The sequence below is a fragment of the Sapajus apella genome, unplaced genomic scaffold, assembly GCF_009761245.1.
Source record: "Sapajus apella isolate SASKATOON/1434 unplaced genomic scaffold, GSC_monkey_1.0 scaffold12, whole genome shotgun sequence".
Taxonomy (NCBI): Eukaryota; Metazoa; Chordata; class Mammalia; order Primates; family Cebidae; genus Sapajus; species Sapajus apella.
In genome coordinates, this window is record NW_022436952.1 from 30,282,495 (window position 1) to 30,294,893 (window position 12,399).

The 12,399-nt window shown below is 38.0% G+C and overlaps 1 protein-coding gene across 4 annotated transcripts in view; it reads left to right on the forward strand.

Annotated features, from left to right (window-relative positions):
* USP32 (ubiquitin specific peptidase 32) overlaps positions 1–12,399 on the forward strand; it is a 241,596-nt gene that overhangs the window by 80,596 nt on the left and 148,601 nt on the right. For all 4 annotated transcript variants that reach the window (XR_004269707.1, XR_004269708.1, XM_032280742.1 and 1 more), the window contains exon 3: positions 9,371–9,476. Coding sequence is in view for 2 of the 4 variants with exons in the window: in XM_032280742.1 (XP_032136633.1) it covers positions 9,371–9,476 (106 nt within the window). In the remaining 2 variants the exon portion in view is untranslated. The remainder of the gene's footprint in view (positions 1–9,370; positions 9,477–12,399) is intronic.

Sequence of the window (12,399 nt, forward strand, 5' to 3'; positions counted from 1 at the left end):
CATTTGCCTCCTGCAAAGCACCAATAGCTGTACTCTGGAAGCACAGATCTGTTTTGAAGTACCAGATGCTGGAAGGGAGGTTTGTGAATCAGAAGTTCAGTGGACTTCTGATAATGTCCAGTGTCACAGAGTGCCACAGTACCAGGCTTATAATGATGAGGTTTCTTCACCCCTCCAGCAGAGGGTGCACTCTTGTGAATGGCTTTTGTGGCTAATTGCCTCCTGGATGCTTTACCATGGTCAGTTTGTAGGCCGTCTGTTTTGTACAGACCATACTATAGAGACCTGTTTACTTATTCCCGAGCTCTCTCTCAGCTCGAGCTCAGTGAGCTAAAGGTGTTAAGAGAGCTGTAATAGCTGCAAACAACCATTCTTTTTTATGGCTAAATAATACTCCACTGTGTGTGTGTACCAGATTTTATTCATTCATCTTTTTTGATGGGTTGTTTCTACCTTTTGACTATTGTAAATAATACTGCTGTGAATGTTGGCATTTTGAATCCCTGTTTTCAATTCTTTTTGGAACAGAATTGTCAGGTCATATGGTAATTCTATGTTTAACTTTTTGAAGAACCACCAGGCTGTTTTCCAGAACAGCTGCACCCTTTTACATTTCCACCAACAGTGTATGGGTGTTGCAGGGTTTTTTATATTCTTGTTATTTATTCATTTTATTATAGCCATTCTTGTAGGTGTGAAGTTGTATGTCATTGTGGTTTTGATTTGCATTTCCCTAACGACTAAAAATGTTGCATCTTTTCATTTAAGTCATTTGCCCTTTTTTTTTTTTTTTTTTTTTGAAACAGAGTCTTGCTCTGTCGCCAGGATGGAGTACAGTGGCACTCGGCTCACTGCAACCTCCACCTCCCAGGTTCAAGTGATTCTTCCACCTCAACCTCCTGAGCCGCTGGAACTACAGGCGCGTGGCAAACGCCCGGCTAATTTTTGTAGTTTTTAGTAGAGACAGGGTTTCACCATGTTGGCCAGGATGTTCTTGATCTCTTGACCTCGTGATCCACCCGCCTTGGCCTCCCAAAGTGCTGGGATTACAGGTGTGAGCCACCGCACCCAGCTGCCCTTTTAAAAATTGAGTTATTTGTAATTTTGTTGTTGGATATATAATCCTAAGCTGAGTGTTTTTCTTCTTTCAGTATAGTGAAGTTATTTCTTCTGTTGTCTTGTGGCTTGCATTGTTTCTAATTAGAAATCAGTGATTATTCTTATTTTTGTTTCGCTGTATATCTTTTTCTCTCTCAGTGCTTTCAACATTTTCTCTATTACTATTTTTCAGGAATTCATGATATACCTTTGTTTGGTTTTGTTTATCTTATGTGAGTGTCTTTGAACATTTTGGATCTGTGGGTTTATCATCAAATTTGGGAGGTATTTGGGTACTGTTCTTCAAATATGTTTTCTGTTCAACCTTCCCTTTTCTTGGTCTTTAGGTACAGGTGTGTAAAAAGCTTGGTTTTTTACAGGTTACTGAGACTGATTATTTTCTCTCCTTTCCTCCTGCTCACCCTCATTTCTAGCTCTTTTTCTTCTCTGTACTTCAGATTGGATAGTTCCTATTCCCCTTTCTTCAAGTTCACTGCTCTTTTATTCAGCAGTGTTTAATATGCTTTTAAGGCTACACAGGGCAAGGCACAGTGGCTCACCCCTGAAATCCCAGCACTTTTGGAGGCCTAAGCAGGTGGATCAGTTGAGCCAAGGAGTTCAAGACCAGCTTGGGCAACATGCCAAAACCCTTCCTCTACAAAAAATTAGCCAGGAGTGGTGATATACACCTATAGCCCCAGCTGCTTGGGAGGCTGAGGTGGGAGGATTGCTTAAGCCCAGAAGGCAGAGGTTGCGATGAGCCAAGATCATGTTAGGGCACTCTCCAGCCTGGGTGACAGAGAAAGACTCTGTCAAAAAAAAAAAAAAAAAAAAAAGCCACATAATAACTTTTTAGTTCAGATATTTTTTACTCTAAAGTTTCATCTTTCTTTTTAAAATATGGTTTCCATTTCCGTGTTTTTATTTTTGTTTAAATTCTTGAGTATATTTATAAAAGCTCTTTTAAACTTCTTATATACCAGTTTTTATCATCTCTGTCATTCTTTTGCCTAATACTTTTCTGGTAATTGGTTACAATTTTCTGTTTCTTATATCTAGTAACTTTTTGTTATCTAGTAGACATTGTAAACCTTATAAGTACCTGAATTTGTTGCCTTTATTTTTAAAATGTTGGATTTTATTCTAGCATGCACTTAAATAAATCGCAGATTAGCTAATCCTCTTGAATCCGGTATTAAAGTTTTGTAATGCTGAGTCTTGAATAGACTTTACTATAAGTATGGTTTACCTGGTTTACCTCTGATACTATGATTAACTCTTTTGGGGTCTCTCCTCAATGCTCTGGATGTTCAATGAGGTGTCTCTCCTGCCTGACTGATAAAATGATCTTTGGGTACTATTCTGCTTTCTAATCCCTGGTAGTTGTTTCCTCGGTATTTGTTCTTTGCTTAGACTTCAGGAATTTATATTTTGCATTTGTATTATTATTTATTCAGAATTTCAAGGGGCCCATTATTATTTTCTTGGAGCTAAGTGTGACTCTACCTTATGCTATTTACATACAGGAAAGAAATAGTATTATAAAACACATTTGACAAAAAGAAACATTTTGTTCTATTGGACTCTTCACTGAAGAAACAGTAATGTAAACACACATACATTTTAGCTATAGAAGGACGACTTTTTCAACACACATATATAGGAACAGAGCTTGGATTTAAATGTTAATATTAGAAATTTTACCAGTCGTAACTACATTTTATGCAAATGGTGCTTAATGTTTTCATAGTGTATATACCATGGGTCTTATGTTGTGTTTGAATTACTCTTTGAAACTTACTGACATACAGCATGATTTATTTTACAAATTTATATTTCATATTTGTCATGACCTGAAGATAGTTTTTAAGCATATAGGTTGGTGACATCAGGTTCTTTGGGAAGGTATATATTTTTTGCCTTTTTAACTTATGTATACTTTCTTTTTTTACTCTGCGTCAGTCAAGATAAATTTTTTAGCCTGGGCAACATAGTGAGATCCGATAGTAACAAAAAAATGAAAAAATTAGCCAAGTGTGATAGAATGTGCCTGTGTTCTCAGCTACTTGGGAGTCTGAGGTGGGAGGATCACTTGAGTCTGGGAGGTCAAGCCTTTGGTGAGCTGTGGCTGTGCCACTGCACTTCAGCCTGGGCAATAGAATGAGATGCTGTCTTAAAAAAAAAAAAAAAAAGGAAAAATATTGATCTTCTTGAGAATTATATAAAATGAAAATTTGAAAATATTAATTTGGTTCTTTTGACTATTAATCCAGCAGTTAGAAAGGTATACTAGCGTTTACTCTGGAAAAATATTTTCAAACAAAAATTATGAGCTCATCAATGCTGAATTCTTACTAATTAACAAAGTGGCTTCAAACTTTGACTTCTGCCTTCTGTCCTGAGATAATATAGTATTTCCCACCCTGGGGCTGCTTTCCATCTTAGGTCCTGGAATCAGAAGACTTGGCACATTTCTTCAATATATGTGTTATGGAATTCAACTAAGGCCCAGAAAGTTAAGTGATTTGCTTAAGACTACATAGCTTGTGTATAAATAATGCCTGGCTTCAAAGTCAGGTCTTTCTGACTCTAAAAGCCTTGATAAAACAGTATCTATCACTTAACTATTTCCTCTAAGGAACTGTGGGATAACCCTTTACCCTATATTGTTAGACAGTAGAAGGACCAGGACCAGAAAGCAGCTATTGAAACATGCTACAACTGTTTCTAAACGCTAAAGACCTATGGACATCTACCTTTTTTTTTTTTTGGTTTTGGTTTTTGTTTGAGTTTTGCTCTTGTTGCCCACACTGGAGTGCAGTAGCACAGTTTCTGCTCAGTGCAACCTCTGCCTCTCGGGTTTAAGTGATTATCCTGCCTCAACCTCCCGGATAGCTGGGATTGCAGGTACCTGCCACCACACCCATGTAATTTTTTGTATTTTTAGTAGAGAAGGGGTTTCACCATTTTGGCCAGGCTGGTCTTGAACTCCTGACCTCAGGTGATCTACCCTTACATTGGCTTCCCACAGTGCTGAGATCACCAGCGTGAACCACTGCACCTGGCCTACATCTGCTTTTTTTTGACTTCTTAACTATTAGACAATAAGTAGATTTTTGGTATACTACAGTATAAGTCTTTCTATTTGAAAATACAGACATTTCCCTCTCTTCAGAACTAATCATTTTATTTACTCGGATGACATCATTGTCTGAAAGAAGGCCAGTGAAATCATTACTGCATACATCAATCTTATATAGTATAACAGTGTACTAAGTCTCTGACTGGATATTCATGGCTACAAAATGTTCAAGAAAGTATTTTTCTTTTCCTTTAATAATGTGTAATAGATAAATATTTTTGGAGGGTACATGTGATAATTTGTAAAGATCAAATCTCAGTGTACTTGGGATATTCATCACCTTAGATGTTTTTCCTTCCTTTATGTTAGAAACATTTGAATTAATTACTTATAGCTATTTTGAAATGTACACTAGATTATTATAAATTATAGTTACCTTGCTGATCTAATACTACATTTCTTTTTTTTGAGACAGTCTCTCACTGTCGCCTGGGCTGGAGTGCAGTAGCACAGTCTCAGCTCACTGCAACCTCTGCCTCTCAGGTTCAAGTGATTCTTCTGCCTCAGCCTCCTGAGTAGCTGGGATTACAGGTGCCTGCCACCATGCCCAGCTAATTTTTCATTTTTTAAGTAGAGACAGGGTTTCACTGTGTTGGCCAGGCTGGTCTTGAACTCCTGACCTTGTGATTTGCCCACCTTGGCCTCCCAAAGTGCTGGGATTACCGGCCTGAGCCACTGCGCCTGGCCTATACTATATATTATTTCTTCTGTCAAACTGTGTATTTGTGCCCATTAATCACTTGTCTTTATTTCTTCCCTCCTCCCCACTACTCTTCCCATCCTCATAACCACCAATCTACTCTCATCTTCATGAGATCTACTTTTTTTTTTTTTTTTAAGCTCCTACATATGAGTGAGAACATGTGATATTTGTCTCTCTGTGGTTGGGTTATTTTTATTTTTTGGTAGTGATGAGGTCTCACTATGTTGCCCAGGTTGGTTTCAAACTCTTGAGCTCAAGTAATCCTCCTGCCTTGGCCTCCCAAAGTGCTAGGATTACAGGTGTGAACCACCACCCCTAGACTGCTTGACTTATCTCACTTAACATTATGACCTCCAGTTTCAACCATGTTGCTGCAAATGATTTCATTCTTTTTTTATGGCTCAGTAATATTCCATTGTGTGTATATACCACATTTTCTTTATCCATTCATCTGTAGATGGGCACTTAGGTTAATTCCATGTTTTGGCTATTATGAATAGTTCTGCAATAAACACGAGAGTACAGGTATCTTTTTGATACATTCATTTCCTTTCTTTTGGATATATACCCAGTAGCAATTTGCTGGATTATATAGTAATTCTATTTTTAGTTTTTTGAGGAACAACTATACTCTTCTTCGCAATGGCTGTACTAATTTACATTCCTGCAAATGGTGTACAAGAGTTTCCCTTTCTCTACATCCTCACCAGCATTCATTATTGCCTGTTTTTCTTTTCCTTTCCTTTTCTTTTTTTTCTGAGATGGAGTCTTGTTCTGTCCCCCAGGCTGGAGTGCAGTGGCGCAACCTTGGCTCACTGCAACCTCCACTTCCCAAGTTCAAACAATTCTTCTGTCTCAGCCTCCCAAATAGCTGGGATTAGAGGGACACACCACCATGCCTGGGTAATTTGTGTATTTTTAGTAGAGACGGGGTTTCATCATGTTGGCCAGGCTGGTCTCAAACTCCTGACCTTGTGATCTGCCTGCCTCAGCCTCCCAAAATGCTAGGATTACAGGCATGTGCCACTGCGCCTGGCCTTCCTACTTTTCGATATAAGCCATTTTAACTGGGGTGAGATTTTAACTCTTTGTAGTTTTGATTTGCAGTTCTCTGATGATTAGTGATGTTGAACATTTTTTCATGTACCTGTTGGCCATTTGTATCTCTTCTTTTGAAAATTTCAGATGATTTGCCCATTTATTTTTTTTAGGCAGGGTCTCACTTTGTTTTTCACACTGGAGTGCAATGGTGAGTGTTGGCCCACTGCAACATCTGCTTCCTTGGCTCAGGTGATTCTCCCACTTCAGCCTCCCGAGTAACTGTGATTACAGGCGTGTGCTACCACATGCAGCTAATTATTTTATAGTACACATTTATGTGTACTATAAAACAGTATACTTCTAGTTCCTTTCTCTTATCCTTTGTGCTATTGTTATGTGTTTTACTTTTACATATTCTACAAAGCCACATTACTTTTCTTCTCTTACTGCTTTAGACCACCAGTTATCTTTCACAGTGATTAAAAATAAGAAAAATGCTTTTATGTTTACCTTTATTGATGTCATTTCCAGTATTCTTATTTCTTTATGGAGGTACATGTATCTCTAATGGCATAATATTTCCTCCAGCCTGAGGTACTTTCTTTTATCCTTTTTTACTGGTAATGACTTCTCTGTTTTTGTTCCCCTAAAAAAACCCGAAAAACAAAAAAAGGAACCAAAATATCTTTTCTTTTAGAAAGATATTTTCACCAGGTACAGGATTGATGGTTGAGTTTTTTTCTTTTAGTGCTTTCAGCATATCACACCATTGATTTCTGGCTTACATAATTTTTTATGAGAAACCAGCTATAATTTTTTGTTTCAGTGTAATGTTTTTTGTTTTCTTCTAGTTGCCTTAAACATTTTCTTTTTATCTTTGGTTTTGAGAAGTTTAATATGATTTGTCTAGTTGGTTTTCGGGATTAGAGGTGTAATCTATTCTGCCTGTTCGCTGAACTTCTTAGTATCTGTGGTTTTCTGTCCATTCGTTTTGAAAATCCCCAACCTTATCTCCTCAGATATTTCTTTTGCCCCTTTCTCTTTTTCTTGTAGGATATCAGTTATGTGAATATTATATCATTGATATGATCTCTCAGCTCTTGGGTTTTCTGTTCTGTCTACCCTCCGCTGCCTGCTCACCTCACATTTTCCCCCTTTTGTTTCATTTTGGATAATCTCTTATGCAACTCTGTTGAGTTTACCCTTGAGCCATTCCAAAGGATTCTTCAACTCCATTATCGTATTTTTCCTTTGTCTCTGATAATATATTGAGTTTCTCCTTTCTGCGACTTAAAATCTGTGGTTGAAACATAAGTGTTTCATATAGGACAGAAGAGACTGGACCGAGTAGTATCTTTCTTCAGCTTAGGGGTTGAGTCAATATAGTCTACAGTTGAGCTTCATTTTGGTCTTCTTGTTGCTATGGTTACCCTCAGTATAATACAGGGTTCAATTTCCATTCTAGGGTTACTTTTTTTTTTAGGGTTTGGGGCTCAAGTTTTTTTCTAATGTTTGCTCTACCCTCAACTTTTGATCTTATATTCTGTTTGTTATCACACCTCAGAGAGGGTCTCTGTCCGCCTTCTTCTTCCTGTCCGGCCGTATACTATAGTTGTTTATTCCTCGGTGCTTGCTAGCAGAAGGGTGGATGGTAGGGAGTGCTAGGGAGGGGGACATTCTCTGTAGTCCTATTTCTCAGTTTTAGGCAGGTGCTGTGTCCCTGGATCTTGGGGTTGAGACCTTTTCATTGATCTTCCTTCTTCCCAGTGGTAGGGGATCTGTAAGTTCTGAGGCCATTATGTTTTCCTGCCCTTCCCCAGGGATAAAGGTGTTTTTGTTTTTCCCTGTTATTTTCTTCTAGTTGGGAGTGGGAGATGGGGCAACTAAAAATAGTTATTCTACAAGATGTGTTAGTTCTGTTTGTTTGGTTTTTTAAAAAATATTTTTAATGTTCTGTAGCTATTTCCTTTGGCCACTTTTTGCTAGGTTGAATTATCACTGACACTAGAGATAGTTTTTGACATCAGTTGTCAGGTGTTATTAAATATATTTATAAATATAATTTGGTGAATAATATATATTTTCAGTATTCATATTGACCAACTTCTTGAATTATTCTTTAATTGTGCATTTTTATCTACAGAAATCTTGCTTGGCAGTACTAGGCACTCAACAAAGAATTGTTGAATGGATGTATTTATTGTGATTTCTTTTGTCCCTTTCCTATGCATAGTTTTTCTTCCCTATTTCTGATTACTATAATACTTATTTCTGAGAGTGTTAAAAAATGTTTTTTGGAGTCTCTTTGAATTTCTGAACATTCAGTTAGAGAGGATCTTTTTTGCCAATCAAAGTAATGTACGTAAGTTTTCCTGAGGTTAAAGGAAGTTGTGTAATTGCACAAAGTCCTTCTCACATTATTGTGGCTATTGGAGGACCTTTGTACTCTTGGACCTTGATAAGGACTCCAAAGAGAAAGAATAAATAATTCAGTTGTGTGAATATGTAATATGCAGATACTCCCGTACTTACCCTGGGATTACAGCTTGAGAAACCCATTGTAAATTGAGAATATTGTAAGGTGAAAAGGCATTGCATACACCTAAACCTACCAAACATTAGAGCTTGGCCTAGTCTGTAAATGTGTTTAGGCTGGGGTCGGTGGCTCATGCCTGTAGTTTCAGCACTTTGGGAAGCCGAGGTGGGTGGATCATTTGAGGCCAGGGAGTTTGAGACCAGCCTGGCCAACATGGTGAAAATACAAAATTATTTTACTAAGTATTCTACTAAAAATACAAAATTAGCTGGGCTTGGTGGCACATGTCTGTAATCATAGCTACTTGGGAGGCTGAGCCAGGAGATTCGCTTGAACCAGGAGGTGGAGGTTGCAGTGAGCCAAGATGGCGCCACTACACTCCAGCCTGGGTGACAGGAGCGAAACTCCATCTAAAATACACACACACACACACACACACACACACACACACACACACACACGTATGCTCAGAACACTTAGATTAGCCTGCAGTTCGGCAAAATCATCTAATACAACTCAGATTTTATAATAAAATATTAACTATCTCATGTAATTTATTGAATACTGTATGGTTTCTACTGAATGTGCATCACTTTCACACCATTGTAAAGTTGAAAAATCATGTTGGGGACCATCTGTATGTATTTTATAGTAAACGTGGTCTATTCTTGACTGAGTGCAATAACAAGGTCTAAAAGAGGAAGAAGAGGGAGAAACTTAATATGATTTTACTAAAATTTACTAGTGCCTTTTCTGGAGATGGAGACATGATTTGTTAAAGGTGATAGCTGCCTCAGCTTCCTCAACAGCTGAAATGCCTCTTAAGGTTGGCTTTATCATCTTCTTCCAGGTGATTTACTGTTCTTTTGGTGGAACATCCAAAGGGCTGCACTTCAATAATTTAATAGTTGGACTTGTCCTCCTTACAAGAGGCAAAGATGAAGAGAAAGCAAAATGTAAGTACTTTTATTATCTCAAAAATGATAATACCACATCTCTGTACAGAATAATTTCTCTCAAAGTTCTGATGACAGGCAGTGGATTTGAATTGACATTTTTCCAAAGAAGATATACGGGTGGCAAATAAATACCTAAAAAAATGTGTAACCTAATAAGTCATTAGAGAAATGTAAATTAACTCTACAGTGAGATACTGCTTCACTAGAGTATCTATTCCACCTACTAGAGTGGCTAAAATTAAAAAGGCTGATAATAACAAGTGTTGAGGAAGAGGTGGAAAAATTGTAAACTGCATCATACATTGCTGATGGGAGTAGAATGTAGTGTAGCAACTTTGGAAACGAACTTGGCAGCTCCTCAGATTGTTAAACCTTGAGGAGCAATTCCACTCCTAAGTATATACTCAGGAAAATTTAATACATATGCTTACCACAAAAAAAAATGTACAGAAATAGTCATAACAGCATTGTTGGTAATAGAAAATGGAAACAATCCTAATGTCCGCCAGCTGGTAAATGGATAAACAAAACATGATATATCCATATGCTGGAAAATGACTCTGCTATAAAAAGGAATAAAGTACGGATGCATGCTACAGTGTGGATGGAACTTGAAAACGCTTTTGCTTAGTGATAGATGTCAGTCACAATAGACCATATATTATGATTCCATTTACATGAAGTTTCAAGATTAAGCAAATCTACAGTGGCAGAAAATGATAGATTAGTGGTTGGAAGAGGTATCAGGTGAGAGGGAAATGGAAAACGACTGCTAATGAGTACAAGGTTTCCTTTTGGGATGGCGGAAATGTTCTGGAATTACATAGGAGTGACAGTTACACAACCTTATAAATATACCTTAAAAATCACTGAAATGTTAACTTTATTTTTACTTATTTATTTATTTTGAGATGGAGTTTCACTCTTGTTGCCCAGGCTGGAGTGTAATGGCAACATCTCGGCTCACTGCAACCTCTGCTTCCTGGGTTAAAGCGATTCTCCTGTCTCAGCCTCCCCAGTAACTGGGATTACAGGCGCCCACCACCACGCTTGGCTAATTTTTTGTATTTTTAGTATAGATGGGGTTTCAGTATGTTAGCCAGGCTGCTCTCGAACTCCTGATCTCAGGCGATCTGCCCACCTTGGCCTCCCAAAGTGCTAGAATTACAGGCATGAGCCACCTCACCCAACCCTGAATTATTACTTTAAAAGGGTGAATTTTATGGGATGTGAATTATGTCTCAATATAGCTTATTTTTTTTAAATTCTGATGATATAGACGTAGCAGTCTATTCTTTGTTTCAAAAACAAAACCAAAGCTTACTTACTTGATAATATTTCGTATACATTCCTTAGTAAAAGGTTTAATTTTTTTAATGTTTTACTTTTAACTTCAGAAATTAATTTTATTAGGCAAATTATCTAAGCACAGAAAATTGTGACACCTCATTCATTACCTTTAAATCCTGCTGATCGGGGAAGTGCTATAATGAGAGTGACAACATTTCCTCCCCTACATGTGAAAGGGAAGATAATCTTAGTTGATTGGTATCCTTCTGTGTTTCATAGGATATAGATTTATTTACTTTTAAAAAATTCACTTGTTTAATTATTTATAAGATCTTCTGTCCCCTCATTCTTTTCTTTGACTTCCCCAAAGACACATCTGCCCTTACCAAAAGCATTCATAAACATTGTAAATTTTATTGGAGATTTTCCAGGGGAAGTATGGAAGCTGTTTATATTATACAGAATGTAACATTTTGTTCCCAAAATTCCTATGGTTTTATCATTGACCACCATATACTGGGTCTTTCTTTCTTTCTTTGTTTTTTTCTAATCTGCCTACTATGGTCTGAATGTTTGTGTCTCCCTCAAAATTGGTTTGTTGAAAGCCTAACCACCAAGGTGATGGTATGAGGAGATGGGGCCTTTGGGAGATGATTAGGTCATGAGGGTTAGTCATAAGCATCTTATTAGTGGAATTAAATGCCCTAAAAAAAAAAAGGCCCTGGAGAGACCCTTTACATTTTTCCCCATGTGAGGATACAGTAAGAAGATGGCTGTCTCTGAACTAGGAAGTGGTCCCTCAGCAGATACCAAATTGATGGTGTACTTCCTAGCCTCTACAACTGTGAGAAATAAATTTGTTATTTATAAGCACCTAGTTTATGGTATTTTGTTACAGCAGACTCAACAGACTAAGATACTGCCCTGGGACTGCTTCTGAATCTCTCAGAATCCACTCCTATTCCTGAATCTAGACATTATTTTTAATTCTTGCTGTGGTTTGAACACATCACCCAAAGTTCATGTGTGGAAACTTAATCCCCAGTACAACAGTGTTGAGAGGTGGGACCTTTAAGAGATGATAAGGTCATGAGGGGTCCACACCCATGAATGAATGAATGCTGTTATCTCAGGAGTGAGCTTCTTATCATGTGAATGGCATCCTTATAAAGGAAGAGTTCAGCCTTTTACTCTCTCCCTCTTGCAAGTGTTCTCTTGCTCTTATGCCTTTGACTATGGGATGATGAAAGGGCAAAAAGGTCCTTCCCAGATGCAGGTCCCTTGACCTTAGACTTCATTTTTTTTTTTTTTTTTTTTTGAGATGGAGTCTTGCCCTGTCGCCAGGCTGGAGTGCAGTGACACGATCTTGGCTTACTGCAACCTCCGCCTCCCAGATTCAAGCGATTCTCCTACCTCAGCCTCCTGAGTGGCTGGAACTACAGGCTCACACCACCACACCCAGCTAATTTTTGTATTTTTAGTAGAGATGGTGTTTCACCATTTTGGCCAGAAAGGTCTTGATCTCTTGACCTTGTGATCCGCCTGTCTTGGCCTCCCAAAGTACTGGGATTACAGGTGTGAGCCACCATGCCCCGCCAACCTTGGACTTCTTAGCCTCCAGAATTGTAAG